Source organism: Macaca mulatta, chromosome 15 (assembly GCF_049350105.2).
Source record: "Macaca mulatta isolate MMU2019108-1 chromosome 15, T2T-MMU8v2.0, whole genome shotgun sequence".
NCBI lineage: Eukaryota > Metazoa > Chordata > Mammalia > Primates > Cercopithecidae > Macaca > Macaca mulatta.
In genome coordinates, this window is record NC_133420.1 from 51448618 (window position 1) to 51464467 (window position 15850).

A 15850-nucleotide genomic window follows, 5' to 3' on the forward strand; every position below is an offset into this window, starting at 1 on the left:
GGATCCTCTTAAAGGTTGAATTTTATGTCTGACCTATTTAGAGATCTGAAAAGCTTCTCTTCAAAAATAAAGCATCCCAGATCTTAATTTTTAGTTGTCAAGCATTGCTGCAGCCAAGGTAAAATGAGTTGATAGTTTGGAGCTAGACTCAACATAATTCTTAGAGAAGATTTTCCTTTTAAGCTTAAATGTAATTCATGCACTAATATTTTTTAAACTTTATCTAATACCTTACATTTCATATATGAATCTAATAATATATTTAGGTCAAGTTACATTTTTAAGTGACATCTAGGAGTATTCCATATGTTAAATATAAAGGCTCAGAATGACATTTGTTAAAGACTGGATTAATCTCATGGGTATTGCTGTAATTATTCCCCCCAATCATCTCATCTACGGCATAGGTTAGTGAAGTATCATTCATGGGCCTTCCCTTTGTTTTTGTACATACAGTTTTATTGGAGCATAGCCATGTTGTTTTTCTACATATTGTCTATGGTCACTTTCATGTTACAATGACAGAGTTAAGTAGTTGTGACAGAGACTGCATGACCTACAGTGCTGAAAATATTTTCTGTCTGGCCCTTTTTATAGAAAAAAATTGCCAATAAGCTGGCACAGAAAGACAAATACTGCACATTCTTATGTCCTATGTAGACGCTAGAAAAGTTGATCTCATAGAAGCAGCAAGTAGAATAGTGGTTACTAAAGACTGGGAAGGGCATTAGGGTGGTAAATAGATATAAAATTATAGCTGGATAGGAAAAACAAGATCTAGAATTTTACAGCATCTTAAGATAACTAGAATAAACAACAACTGATTGTATATTTACTAACAGCTTAAAGAGCAGATTTTGAGTGTTTCCAACACAAAGAAATAACAAATGTTTGAGGTGATGGAAATGCTAATGGCCCTAATTTAATCATTACACATCACATGCATGTATCAAATTATCACACGGTATATGTGTAATTATTATGAGTCAATTTAATTTTTTTTTAAAGGAAAAAGTTTGCCAATCTCTAATGTTCAGAAAAACTGAGTCTCACCAAATGAGTCTCTTCTAACCAATATATTGTTTTAAAAGTTGATGGGAAAAGTTTTCAGGTAGAATAGAAAGCTCTACTCATTGACAAGTTTTATTGGTCAGTTTATCACTATATCGTCTTTGAATCTGAATTTAACTGCGGCCAAACACTGTATATTGACAGAGACACAGAGAACAAATTAGCCCACTCTAAGATCAATAATTGTGTGCACTTGCTCCAAGAAGCAACTCTGCTAACAGCTGGCCATACTAGAAATGTTCATCTCTCCAGCTCCATCATACTTTCTATATCCTTCTGAGGGACAGAAGGGTTTATACCCTGTCTTAACCTTCAGCTTCTCCCCTATACAGAAGGTCTCATCATGCAGGGAACAATGACAACATTTAAAATGCTCTTTGTCAAGGAAGATCTTTTTATCTTGGCAGAGTAATTGCGTCTGATAATTAATGTTAGAGCATTCCCTAAGGTTTCATCTTCAGATTGTCTTCTGACCTGCCTCTTAAACGGAAGTGAAATAAACTCATCCTGTATAATTTGGTTAGTGGAGTTAAAATGTATTTGAGGACCCAGTACAATTAACAGAACTGAAAACTGTGATGCTTCCAAGATATCATGGGTCCATGAAAAGAATAAGTATTTAGTAAGTACTTACCTAACTGTCCATATTGGAAAATTAGGGGACAGAAAAAATAGCATATCTGCAAGTACTAATAGAGCACCAGGAAGATGAGGGATAGAAGAGTATAAGAGTACGTTTGGGGCCAGTGAAAATCAATCCTTAAAGGAAGTGAAAGTCATGGACTAGTAGAGAAAAGCAGACAGGAAAGAAATCCATCTAACCTCCCAGCAGAGCTTACTGAAAGTGAGTAGAAGTACAAAGCAAGACATTAAATGTTTAGGATAGTAAGTAGAGAGATGGCAGGAATGTCAGTACTTGCTAGTGAAGCCACTGTGCAATGATGAAAGCATGACTAAATGGTGAACTTTGGATGCAACGCTGAAGACTTTGATATGAGAGATAATAAGTACGTGTGGTTCCTTGATGAGAAATGTCTTGATAAAAATAGTGTTTGTCAAGTATTATTCTAGAGCTTAGAGGAGAAAAACCAATTGAGATTTATTAAAAAATCTGTACAAAAGGAAATTACAAAGCTCCTTGCAACATTTTTCTATTAATTCATAATATCACAGACTTCTCTTTTGGGTGGACTATATCAAGTTCTATATTATAAATGGAGGGGTATCACAACCAAGTGTTCTTTGTGTTTTCTCTGGGTTGCTAACTAAGGCACTGGCAAAACAAACAAACAAACAAACAAACAATGTTACCATCATTCACCTTACTCACTTTGTACCTGGTCTGATTTTTGTTTTTGTCCTAAATGCATCATAGTAGCTATTTTCTAAAGCAGGCAATTCCATAGCATAACTGCATAGATAGAAGAAACAAATTAACTTATTAGTCTCCGGGAGAAACTAGAGGCAGGAAAAAGATGGAATGTCATCACTGGCTTGACTTAACACATAGTTGAATTTTAAGTTATATATCCATTGGCCATGTCCTGTATAGCTTCTCAGACCTAAAACAGATCTCATGGCTAAACTACGCTGTCCTAGTTTCTTGGTTATTTTACAGCTGTGCGTATATATGTATTTTTCTGTACTGAAAGCAGAGACTTGGAAACAGCCGGATAAAAGCCAGTCCTGTGTTGTACATGGCAGGAGAAGGAACACAGTAAACACAAACACAGCAGAGCATTTCCCTTTGTTGACAACCTTATTGTTTCCCCTTAATGCATTGTTTAGAATAGCAATTATGTGTCATTGCCCATTATCTTATAGACAAAACCAATACCATAGAGCCGTCGCTTTTCTTTCCAACAACTGATCATCATGAATATATAGAGGATTCGTGTGCTGGTGAAACATGTCAAGACTGACAGCTCAGAGCCCAAGAGCACGGTTGAAGCACAGAAGAGGTGTGCGGCCAGGCAGCTGGAGTGAAATCTCCCCTCTACCTTCTCATTTTTGCTTTCTTCGCTCTTCTCCCTCCTCTGGGTTAGGAGGGAGAGCAGCTTAGAAAGAACATCCCTTTTCAGGCTGTTTCCCTCTGCCAGAGAAGACTGGCTCCCTCTCAAGACGGCAAGCATTTGACCACTGCAAATAGCAGGAACATGTCAACTTGTTTTATTCACATCCCTCACTAGGGAATCAGAAAGCCAAAGACACACTGGTGATTTCCCTGGTTTTATGGATCTTGACTCCCCCCAGGCCTGCAACACATTTTTGGTTGGTGTGTTCACATTGTCCTGGCATCTGCAGTGTGGGAAACCTGAACTGAGAGCCAATAGCCCCACAGCTTCTCTCTATTAAAATGTGCAATTGGATTTCACATGTGTGTTTCTAACACCATTCAAGGCATAATTTACAGGCTACTATCTAGCCCCACAGCTGTTTTTCCATCCTGTAGACTTAGCTGTTTCTAGGAATCCACCATCCAGCTCCTTAGCAAAGTCTTCCTACTTTGGGCCTGCTTAGCCATTCTTGGCTATGCAAAACTATACAAAATCTATAATAAGGATTCAAGAAAATACTTACTGAATGAACAACTATTAACTACTCTTTCCACAGAATTATTCATTCATATGAATAGCCTTCTTTTTATTTACCTCATCTAATCAGCTTTTATGTCATCAAATTAAACTAATCACTGCTGATCCATTGATATAGGTCATTTATATACATTAAAAACAGTACAGGCCCAATGACTTCTGTGTAGGGCTCACTAAATAGTTATCACGCAGAGCTTTCAGTTACTATGTTCTCTCATAAGAAGAAAACTGAGAATCACTTTTATATATTGCAAATTATTTCCCTGTGCCTAAACAAAAACAGACTATCCATGTTATAGAGAGAGCTACTCAATATCACTTTGTCGTATTTCTGTGACAACCACCCCTCCCCACAGTCTACCTCTAAGAATCTGAAATCACTCCCCAAACAGGTTAGGCCTGAGGCTTAGGGTTATGGTTAGCTCAAATGTAAGTGCTAATAATATCATCTAAACAATTGATTCTAAGTTGTCAGAGGGCCAGAAAAATCCTATACTCATTTCTGATTCTTCCGTGCATAGCAAAGTCCTCGGGAGAGAGTACAGGCTCAAGAATTTAAGTGAACTCAACTCTTCTTAGTCTATGCAGAGGCTAACAATACACGCAGTGGGGTGGGTTTAAAGGATTCCCTTGACCTCTGACTGAGACCCACCTTTCAAGGAAGAAAGACAAAGGAAAAAGAAGGTATGACATTGAGAAAAACATCCCAGCGAAAGCCTTTGCTAGCAATGGCACTGAGATGAATCTGTTCCATTCAAACGGCTCCACGAATGTAGCTTCCATGTCAGATGAAAACAATTACTTAAAAATCACATTAATAAAGATCTTACAATGTGGATCAAGTTAGATTTTGCCCTTCTGGTTGCAATATACCAACCCTTCCTGGTGAATAGAGTATTTCAGGTGAAAAGGGGACATTTTCTTTACCCTTCCACGGGTACTGTCACCCAGTCCTAGATGTACGACTCTAAATTTTCCCAGAAGAAAAAAAAAAAAAAAAACACCACAGGCTTCCTTCCACATTTTAAACTACTACACAGTAGCTAAGGAGATTGTGTGGTCACGTCATCACAAGTCGTAGCCATCATAACAGGCCTTCTTTGTTAAACAGAAGTCCTTTAAGGCAGGGATACCAGTAAGGAGCTATAGTGTTGAACGCTATAAAGGATTTGCAAAGGAAAGACCACCAAGCTTCAAAACTGTTTTAAAAAGCAGCTTTTCATCTTAGGACTTACCATTTCATTTCCTCCCACAGGTGTCTGCTCACAGGCCTCATGAATAAACATTACTCATTTACTCTTTCGATAATCTGAGAATTAGACCATGTTGACAAGTTGGGTTGTCAGATCGTCAGGTTATCTGAAGAGTGTCTTGGTTTAAACACATACATTAAAAATAACCAAAATTCGTACTTGTTATAAATGGTCCCAAAGGCCAGAATTGCAACCAAAGGATGAAAAGTACAGAAATAAAACAGCCGTTTATTAAATACCTACTATGTGTCAGAGGCTGTATTAGGTATTTTACAGGTGTGTACCTTTTCTCATTAATCTCTGAAGATAATCAGTTGAGGTAGATATCACTATCCCCGATTTTACATATGGGAACAAGAAGCTAAGATTGCCCAGGGAAACGTGACCACCATTGAGAGAAGTGAGATTTCAAATCCAGGCTTTTGTTCGGCTTTCTTTCCAGTCCACTAAGCTCCTCCCAAGAATGTAACAGTAGACCTTGGCAGACAGTCGTTCCTTGACCTGGGAAGTACTCAAGCTGATGGTAGCTAACTGGCTCCCGCAGAAGGGACTCAAGAACTAGAAGGGGTTGGAAGAGAGCAGGTCTACCTCGAAGAATCTGCAGACTTCCTCTACTTCTTTTCCAAGTAGCTGATTCTGCAATCATTTGAGGTGAGATGAGAAATCAAAACAGGTCTGCTTCCTGGTCTTATAAAAACAATAAATAAACTATCCCTTTGCTTACTATGCCACATCTGCAGGCCCCAAGGTCTGGACTCTCTTTCTCTACCCTACAGCTTTGGTCACACTGCTATCAAGGAGACCCTTGCCCTGGCTTCCTGTATTTCTTCTGAAACTCCAAAACTAAACAGTAACACACTCCTCCCAACTCATGCCTCCTTAGCATCCTTTAGCTGTAAGAAATCCCTATGTCATCCCTAAGGTATCACATGGCTCAATGAGACACACTTCCCCACTCATTCACCCTTTGCATTCCTACTTTGAATTTTGTGTCATTAATGTACATACCTGTCACCCCAAACACTTCACAGCACATCTTTTTTAGAACAAGACAGGATATAAAGAAAAACAAACAAATTGGCCTGGTACTCCATTCGCTTTCTTGCTTGAAACCACAGTGGAACGATTGAAAACTAATCCATCCCACTTGACTGTCTCTTTCCACCAGCAACACTCCCATGAGCGCTGACTTCCGTTTTCAGCATGGCGTCACACAGATGCTCAACAAGTTCATTTCCCCTTCCCACTCCAACTTCTACACCATTTCAACCTTTTCACATTTCTTCCTTCTCTTGAACCATCATGTTTTCACATAAGATTTTCCTCTAAAAAGAATGACTGGCAATGAATCCCAGCCCACCTCAACCCTGAGTGGTTAATTCCAGCTTGGAAGCCCATTTTTACCATTGGAGTCTTCCACTTCTTCAGCTGGGGTAGCTTTCTGGGAGGAGTGGTGGGAGTGTGAGGAGAGGAGACTGACGATCCGTGGCCTGGGAAGGGTCAGGGCTTTTCCGTGGACCTTGAGGGAGTGTTCCTTCAGCTGGCTGATTGTCATGGTGGAGAACGAGCACCAAGAACACTTGTAGGCATGCTCACCTGGAAGAGGATGGTGACAAGAAATAGAACAGGAAAAAGAGGGGAGAAGGGTATAAGGCCGGGGTGGAAACAAGATGACTCAGTTAACTCACGCTAGAGAAGCGCTTCTCAAGCTTCATGTTCTACGAACGAACCTCACAGACCAACAACCTGCCACAACCACAGTGCTCCTTTGGAGTGGAAACTCTTCCATGAGCTCCAGAATCTAGTGAACTGGTCCTTTTTCACTTTGGGCTCTACTTACAGGAGTGAAGCTATGAATTGATTCCCCAACAGGAAGTGAAACCCAACTGCCTATGATACCTCCTTTAGAAAAATGTCCAATCCCTTTTCCCCCCTCTCTACACTAGAAATGACCATGTCAGGTTTCATTCAAGGTTGCCTTTTTGTCAGTCACAGAAAATAATATGCTTAATTATTATTCCAATGATCTATTAGTGGCTTTTTAATCACAAAGTCATTCAGTGCAAGCTCTGCTGTGCTATTCTATTCTCTATTTCCTTGCTAACTATACACGTTCTCATCCCACATATATACATTTTTGGACCAGTTCACAAACCTCAGCACAGAACTCCATTTCCCTATCTAGTCAATAACACAGAAATGGGCAAAAATAAGTCATTTCTCTAAGGAAGGGAGCTGTATATGTAAACATGGGGGTTGAGGGGGTACAGTGTGTGTGTATGTGTGTGTGTGTTTATCTCCAATATTCTTCAATAAAGAGTGCCTCTCAGTAAAAATAAGCACTATTTTTTAAATTAGTTTTATGCCACTGAAATGTAACACAGATCACCATGACCAAATTAAGTTAGAATGGGATTTACCTTTGCCATATGTTACCTTTTAAATTAATTACATTTTAAGAACTAAGAGTGTGAAGTGGGCATGCTTAAATTGTTGGATATATACACACTGATAAGATCAATTCAGAAAGCCATTTTGCTTTTAAGAACAATAGACATAGAAATGCTCATGTTTCCAACCCAGTAATTCCATTTCAAAGAGTAATAAGAAGATATCCTTTAATAAATATAAAGCTTTACTTAGAAATATGCATCATTTATGCTTGAAAAAAGTATGAAATAACCTAAATTTACAACTACAAGGAAACAATTAAGTCAATCTTGGCATATCCTATTGATGATTTATTTTATTCAATTAAAATAAATTCTTGGAATTTATAATAACATAAAAAATAAAAGTAAATACAAAGGCTAAATATATATATTCAATGACATTAGTATTACAACTGTTAAAAATAATTATAGAGAAAATGACTGAAAGGAAATATATGAAATGTTAACAATAGTGGTATTTAGATAACAAGATTATGAATGACTGTATTTCTTCTTTCATTTCCAAATTTTCTCTAATGAACATGTATTTTTAAAATTAATTTTTAAGGTGACATTTAAAAATTAAGAGAAGAAAGAAGAGAAAACAGAATCATAAAGTTTTGTGGACCAGTGAAAATGAACAGAGCTGTGGTCTAAGGATTAAAAGCAAGAAAAACAGGTATTGGAAGATCATTCTTTGCCCCTGCTTTTCCGAGATCATTACTTTCCTGCCACCATGAAAATTACTAAATGGGTTCACATGTGAAGTGAGTATAGTATCCAAGTTCTATAATTAAGCCTTCCTCTCACCACTGATGACCCTCAGAGCTTGCATTTCCAAAAAAGTCTTGAAGAAAACCACAGAAAAACTTGAATTGCTCAACATCACGAAGCACAAGGAAGGACAGAAGTTCAAAAAAGTCAGAGGACCCAACCAGGAATACCAGTCAGTTGTATCTCTTTAGGAGTTAGATCACAATGCTGAGTATGATGTTTACTTATATATATATATATGACAATATATAGAATACTACTGCCCTCTTTATTCTATTTTTTCATTTTTTTTTAAATGCAAGCTTGGTTGTGTGAACCTTACTGGTGGCTGTGAGTTGCACGACCTGAGAGAGAATTCAAATCCAGATGTTTGGGTTAGCACACATAACCTTTTCTTCTTTAAAATAAAATAATCCACCTAGAACAGACAAGATGAGTCAAGAGTCTTTTAGAAAATGTACTGGCGTTTTCGAAGCCAAGCCCCGCTCAGTCGCTCAAAGCAATGTCATGGAGGCCAAGGTTCCAAGGTATGTCAAGAACTGAATTACATTGCTCCCAATCTCTCTTACTGGATGCACTCTTCTTGCCAGCCAGTGAGCACAGGGAGCCAGTTTGCTGGGTCAGCTCCAAGAGCAGACACTTCAGCTTAATATGCTGGCATCAGTGTGCAGGCTCTGATGCTCTCTTCAAGTCTTTCCCACAGGCGGAATCATCTCTTCCCAGCTCTTGCTGGTAAAAGTGCTTTTGACGAGGCTAAGGCCTATGGGCAAAACTCACCAGGATAGTGTCCCAGCTGGATAATTTACAATATACACAAGTTAGAAAAGAGTGATTTGAACCCTGAAGCCACTCACTTCATGGACTTTAGTAGAAATTTCCCAGAGACAGAAAAATACAAAAAGATAGAGAAAAGCCCCTATAGCTAACTTCCCTGTCCCATTCCTAACTCCTAGTGGAGTTTGGGGCAGCTGGGAGCCCTGGGCAATTTTATTGCATTAAGTCAGTTCAACAAAATCCAACACTCAGAAGATAGTGAAGAGACACGGTCCTGTTTACACAGAGTATGAGGAGCTAGCAAAAGTGAAGGACTTAGGTTCTGAGCGGTTCTTACAACACTGTTCAGAGTGTGACCAAGGGTTATACAAGGCACAAGGGATGTGGCACGATGTCTCCCCTTTAGGACTATTGTAGGACTAAAGAAGATGATGCATATAACATGCCTAGTGCAGAGCCTGGTGGGTAAGGGATGTTCATGACACATCAGACGTCAACAACAGTGGTCTTCAGATAAGATTATAGATGACTGACTGTGTTTCTTCTTTCATTTCCAAATTTTTTCTAATGAATAATGAGATGGAACAACAATATGATAGAGACCAGTACAGCTCCTGGACACTCACCACCCAGTCATTTTCTATCTTATGTACGGAAACGTATCTAAGGGTATCTTTGGAAAATCTCACACACCTTGAGTTCCCTTTGCCCTTTCTAACTTCCTTAAGTTGTTAACTTTATTTTAGCTGGGAAGTCTTTTTAGTACATATAACGATTTTTGGCAATAGCATTAGAAAGTATAGGCAATTTAGAAATTTCTGTAAAAATCGCCAACAGTCTAATTCTAACTTGTTAGTAGCACGAACAAACTAACTATAACATGGGTGACATAGGCTTTGTATTATTTTGGATTTAGGTGATTTTGTTTAACTTTTACTTTTTTCTTTATTTTTTCTTTACTAGGTGAAAATAAAACTGAATATACATCCATCCCAAGAATAACATTCTCAAGTGTAAGGTAGGACAGTATTTCACTCAATAAAGACCATCAGGTTTCAAACTCAGAGAGTGCTAAAGAACTTGCGCATCATCAGTGCACAACTCACCAGCATGAGCTTTGAGTATATGTGTTTTCAGCCGGCTGTTATAGGAGGACTTGAAGGAGCAGAGTTTGCATCGGAATGGTTTATGGTGTCCGTGGTGCGTTTGCATATGGCGATCCAAACTTGATGTAGAAAGGAAACAAAAAGAAAAATGACAAAATTAAAAATTGCATAGAGGATTTGCTCATTGCCTTTTTTCCAGGAATCCTACTTTTAGGTCGTTCAAAGCCTTTTTGTTTACTTTTCAATAATGGCATTTATCAATTTAATTAATTAATTTTCAAGAGTTGTACCTACTCTAAGAGGACAGGAAGCTAAAGGAAGAGATCAAGAGATTTTTTTTTGGACTTAGAAATATGGCAGTGGTAACAGGTCATGGTAAGAATCTTTATTGTCCCTTCTTATAGCTCTGATAATTGGAAGAGTGTATCTAAAAAGAGAAGGTACAATATGGGTGAATTCAAGCTTCCTGCCAAGCCAGTGAGAGTGCCTATCAATTAGTCCTCTAACTTATTCAAATAACAGAATGGGAATTAGAGAAATTTAGCATTTGAAAAGAGCTGACTTTCTTTTTGAATTCTAATTCTACTTTCATTGTGAACACTAGAGTGAGGAAGGGAGGTTTAGAAGTGGCTGACCTTCTTGCAATGGGCTGTCTTGTTTCCAGGGTCTATATTAATTTGGAGGCAAAGTGCATGCATGTTTAAAGGAGTCACATGGTCAAACGGCTGCACATCCCTTCTGATACACACAGCCATGTTTGCTGTAAGTCTTCCAGAAGCAACTTACAAGGGAGTTATTTAATTACAACGAACCCCTAGTACTTCATAATAATTATTAGCCTAAAAAAATAATAAATCTACCAAACAAGGTGTGGGAAGAAGTTCTAATTTGTATCAGTACTCCAGAGAACTAAAATCCATTCTAAATGCCTCATGTGGGAACGGTACTGCTACCATTTCAACATATAATGCTCTCCTGAGCTCCAAAGCAACATTTTCAATTGCCCCTGGACAGCTCCCTCTGGGTGTCCTTTAGTTATCTTTAACTCAACCTGTTCTAAACAAACCCATCAGAGAGTTGTCTACAAAACAAATTCTCTTCTTCATTTCCTTGTTTCTATAAATGGCACTAACCTTTCTCCCAGTTGAGTAAACTGAAAACCTAGGTGCCATCTGTATTTTACTTTGTCCCTCATCTCATGCATTGAATCAATTTTTCCAAGTCAGGCAAATCCATTCCTTCAATCATTCCGTAACTTCTTGAACTAGCTACTTAGCTACTATTATTGCTTCTTAATTCCTTGTCCCCAGCCCCCATGTTTTTTCTTTTTTCTTTTTTTTTTTTTTTTTTCATCTCAAGAGCACACACTATGGAGTCAGACTACCTGGGATAAAATCTCAGCCATTACTTATAGGTTGAGTGACCTTGGGCAAATTACTTAATTTTTCTAGGCTTTACTTTTCTTATTCATAAGATGATAATAATGTGGCCATACCTTAATGGAGCGTTTGAGAATGAAATTAAGTAATACTTAAAGGCACTTAGTACAGTGCCTGGTATACAGTGAGATGCAATAAATGTTACCAATTATAATTATTTTACTAATTTGACTCTTCCTTTTACCAGTAATTTAAATTATGAAATACTATTTCCTGGCATTTAAAACTCCAAATGTGTCTCCTTTAAAGTATTTAGACCTTATCTTTCACTATTCCTTTACATGTAACTTAAGGATTAGTCAAACTGAATCCCCAGCTAGGGCCCCAGTCAGCTTCATGGTCTCCTCCCTCAGCTTTTCCTCTACATCTTATGTCCTTTCCAAACTACTCAAGTCTTATTTTTCTACTTTAAGACTTGACCCAAATGCTCCTTACTCCATAAAACCTTCCTGACTCTTCCAAAGTTGACGTAACATTTCCCTTCTTTGACACATTATAGTATTTTACTGGTATTTTGAAGGACGTGCTTTATTTTACTGAGTCAGTGGGGTATGTTTTTTTTTTTTAAATTTTCATAAACCAACCCTTGACCCTAAATTCCCTTGGGCCACAGACCATGGCCTGTGTCTTTATATTTCCCCCAAGTATACTACCTAGGACAGGATACATTCATTTATTCACAATTATTTACTGAAGTTCCACTGTGTGTCAGACAAAGTGATAGATGCTGTTCAATGAATACTTCATGAATTGAAGAGAACCCTACGAATTTTATGCTAATGTATGGATCTGATGACAAAGATTAGATATTAGGCTCCATATAATAACAAAAGGGTTTACAACCCATCCTAACCTCTGTGAAACCACCACCTCCTTCTTCTGTTCAACAACCACTAACTGGCCCTTTATCTTTTGTAAGAAGCAAACGGTCCATCATTTATTTCATTAAAAAATTTGTTTTAAAAAGCATGTCAGTCTTAGTCACCTTTATCCAAGACTGTCCAAATGCATTATTGAATATTTATCTCTCTTTTATATGGCTGAAAGAGAAAAGCAACAAAAAGTTGTTCTTAAAACCACCCCTCTTTCCATGGCCCCAAAAAGCCTTACACACTTGTTCCAAATTTACACTTTCAAAGCTGTGATGAGTAATGGGAAGCTCCCTCCCCTCAATCTCCCTGTATGTCAAGCAACTCTTTGGCATCCATGAACTTCTTTACCTTTCAAGGTCTCTTGAAAAATTGCAAGCAACGTTTCTTTGGTCACACGGGTTAACAGTCCTAATTTTACCTCTTTCGCAGATCAGTTTTCCAAATGGACTTTACTTCCTCAAACAATGACTAGATTTTGACTGAATGTTCGACAGATGAATCAGGAGACTCATCTACTCTCCACAGCCGCATTTTTCCTTTGGGTAAATCATAGCAATTCCTCCAATTCTCATTTTTAAAATGCCTGCATTTGCCAGATCTAATGCCATCCGATCAATCTCCTGTTCTCAGGCCCATTTTACAGAAAAGGTGACTGAGCTCCAGGTAACAGAGCAGGAGGTGTGAACCATGAGTGGGGCCTTCTTACTCATTCAAGCTTCTGCTTTAGCTTAGTGCCTTCCACTATGACATCTTCCCCCAGTAACCACTAGTGACCCCCCAATAGCACTTACTTGTGCCTGAAAGCAGAAACAAAGGAGCAATACTGGCAGCTGTACTTGTCCTCGCGGGTAAACATGGCCAGGGCCAGGTGGCTCCTCTCATGAGAACGCAGCCCCTGCATGGACATCAGGACTCTGTCACATTGACTGCAATGGTATCCCCCCGGCCGGGTTTCATCCTCCAACATTCCATCAAGCAAGCAGTGTTCACCATCCACCCGGCCCACCAGGGCGCCACTGGCGTCTTTGGCTGCTTCCAATCCATCCAGGAACAAGTGGGCAGGGTCATCCGCCTCCTGCTAAGAGAACCACACACACACACATGCCCCACCAACAAAATAAATATCCATCATCATTGCCCCCAGCTTTTTCTCCCTTCATTCTCCCAAACTCAACAGCACTTCTTGTCAAAGCTTCCTCCCCTGCCTCTCCAGCTACCTTTAGAGGGAGAGCAAGCCCAACTGTCATTCCTCACGCAGTGGAGGTGATTTTAGAACAACATACCCGGACACAGGTTGCTACTGCTTGCGAAATGTGAACAAGGGCTTCTCCCGCTCTGAAGACACTTCACTCACTTCTTCCCCTTCTTAAAAGAAAATTCCAACTGCAATCCCATCTAAGATGACATAAAATTGGGCTAGGGTTGTGGCTCACAGAAAAGAGAGGAAGAAAGGAAGAGAATGAAAAGCAAAGTAGTATGGTCATTGAGGAGCCTTGGGCCATTATCTGGAAAGGAAGCAAAGCAAAAGATCCTGCTGTCTGCCCCCTACCCTGTAGATGGTGACTTCACTCTATGACTGGAGACTGCTGCATAATCCATTCAAAAAATTAAGGAGCAGCCTAGTTTTAAGTCACCTGTTTTTCGAGATAGTTCCTTGGGTTACTGATTACACGGGAAAAGCCCTTCTGTCTCTCTCACGTGATCCCAGGAAACGAGCCTGGGACACACCGCAGTGGTGTGTGAAAGAAGCTGACTGCTGATATCCCTGGGTTGCCACTGTTCTGCCAAAAGACAGAAAGCTTCAGTCTTCAATGAAGAAGAGTAGAGACTTTATCTTCATGTTAAATTGGCAAAATAGGATGTAAGCTCAAGAAGGGCAGATGACAAAAATATATTTTCATGTACCCATAGAGAAAGGGCAGAATGCTGAAATGACTTCTGTTTTAATAAATAATAGGGCTGAGCAATATTCTGGAAGATGGGGATGGTGGCTTAGTTACTGACGTGGTGGCTGCTATTAGGATTATGATGTTCAAAACAGGTGGCCTAATAAAAGTTAGAGGGAAAAGGGAAGACATTTGTCAGCATCATATGGGAAAGGGGATGGAGGAGACAAACCAAGGCTTTCAGGGTCAGTTGTGACTTGAATGCTTTTAGTTTTAATGTCTTTTGCAGTCCCCAGAGGATCCAGGATAAGAAGACAAAGAGATTCTCCTAGGCTTTCTGCATCCTCAGCCAGATGAGAACAGTAAGAAGTCAGGAAGAAAGAGGAGCAGAAGACGATGGGAACAGAACCCACTTGATTCCTCTCAAGAGCTCGGGCAACTTGGAAGAACGAAGAGCTAATGGCACTAAACGCAGAAGAGAAGGACGACCTGAAGCCTCCTAGACCGAGAATCCTGGACCTTCTGTTGCCACCAAACTATCCACGTGGAAGGAAACCAGATCGAAACTCGACCTTTCCCTGAACAGAAAGATGAGGAAGGTCCAACCTGCAAAGAAATCAAAACAAGCCAAACCAATCCAAGTATAATTCAGGAATGCCCACATTCTGAGATGCTCTTTCCTGAGCTGCTTTAGGCAATGGGGTTAGTAAGTAACTCGAATCGCTCACACACAAGAATGCTCATCCAGACCTTCCAGTTCTCACCTTCACGGCAGCTGACACAGCTGGGACATTGCCATACTGGACGTGCTTTCGGAGGTGATTGCAGATGGCTCGGAGCGTTGGGTGCACTTCCACACAGAATTTACATTTGTAGCCCACCACTTTCCTCTCCTTGATCTTTGGCACCTCTTCTAAGTGACCAAAAGGCTGGTAAAATACAGTGGTAGCCATCAGTACTCCGAGCCCTCCCTCAATTGTCGGAATTTATTCTTGCAGTTTATTAACATATTTTATTTTAAAGCCGATTATCAGGTTAAAAACCAAGGGAGATATAGGCGAGTATTTTTATATAACAAATTTGTCAGCATCATGGCACGCTGCCTACTATGCAAAGTCTTTGGAACCCAAATATGTTACGGCTTGTGAGTAGAGAAGATTTCTGTGCAGAAGCTCATTGTCACTGCCACTAAGTTATCTGGTTTTCAAACCAGTTTCAACTAGGCAGGTGAAACGTTGCATAGTTGCGCCATTAATGAACTTCTTGATAAAATAAAATCTACTCCTGGAGACGTTAGGTTCGTGTAGCAAACACTGAAGACCAAGACATGGCTGAGAAGTGCTAATGGTACCAAGAGACAGCCCACACTGCCTTAGGAAAGAGCGAGCGTTGTTGTAAAACTAGGCTTCAGATAAAGCTACTTGGCAGAAAGACATACATAGAAACCACCCCAAACCTCCCCTGGGGAGCCATGGGAGGAGTCAAAGGGAAGGAGGGAGGGGAACGGGACCAAGGAGAGGGATGAGCACAGAATGGGAGATAATCAAGCTCGAAATGTTTAATTGACTTATTGAGCTCTCTGGCAAGCTAAGTCACTAGGAAGCCTGCAGCAGTTTGGCTGGCAACGAAGAAGTGCATGTGGGCACCAG

At 39.6% G+C, this 15850-nt stretch overlaps 1 protein-coding gene across 21 annotated transcripts in view; it reads right to left on the minus strand.

Annotated features, from left to right (window-relative positions):
• The window catches only part of ZNF462 (zinc finger protein 462), a 154821-nt gene that overhangs the window by 69187 nt on the left and 69784 nt on the right, over positions 1–15850 (minus strand). For 6 of the 21 annotated variants that reach the window (XM_028835009.2, XM_001109263.5, XM_077966628.1 and 3 more), the window contains exons 4-7: positions 14966–15130; positions 13107–13210; positions 10005–10123; positions 6323–6514 (exon numbers count right to left, since the gene is read on the minus strand). In XM_028835009.2, coding sequence (XP_028690842.1) covers positions 6323–6514; positions 10005–10123; positions 13107–13210; positions 14966–15130 — 580 coding nt within the window. Of the gene's footprint in view, positions 1–6322; positions 6515–10004; positions 10124–13106; positions 13394–13588; positions 13711–14454; positions 14808–14965; positions 15131–15850 lie in introns of those variants that run through there. The other 15 variants (XM_077966614.1, XM_077966610.1, XM_077966618.1 and 12 more) reach the window with 8 other exon arrangements.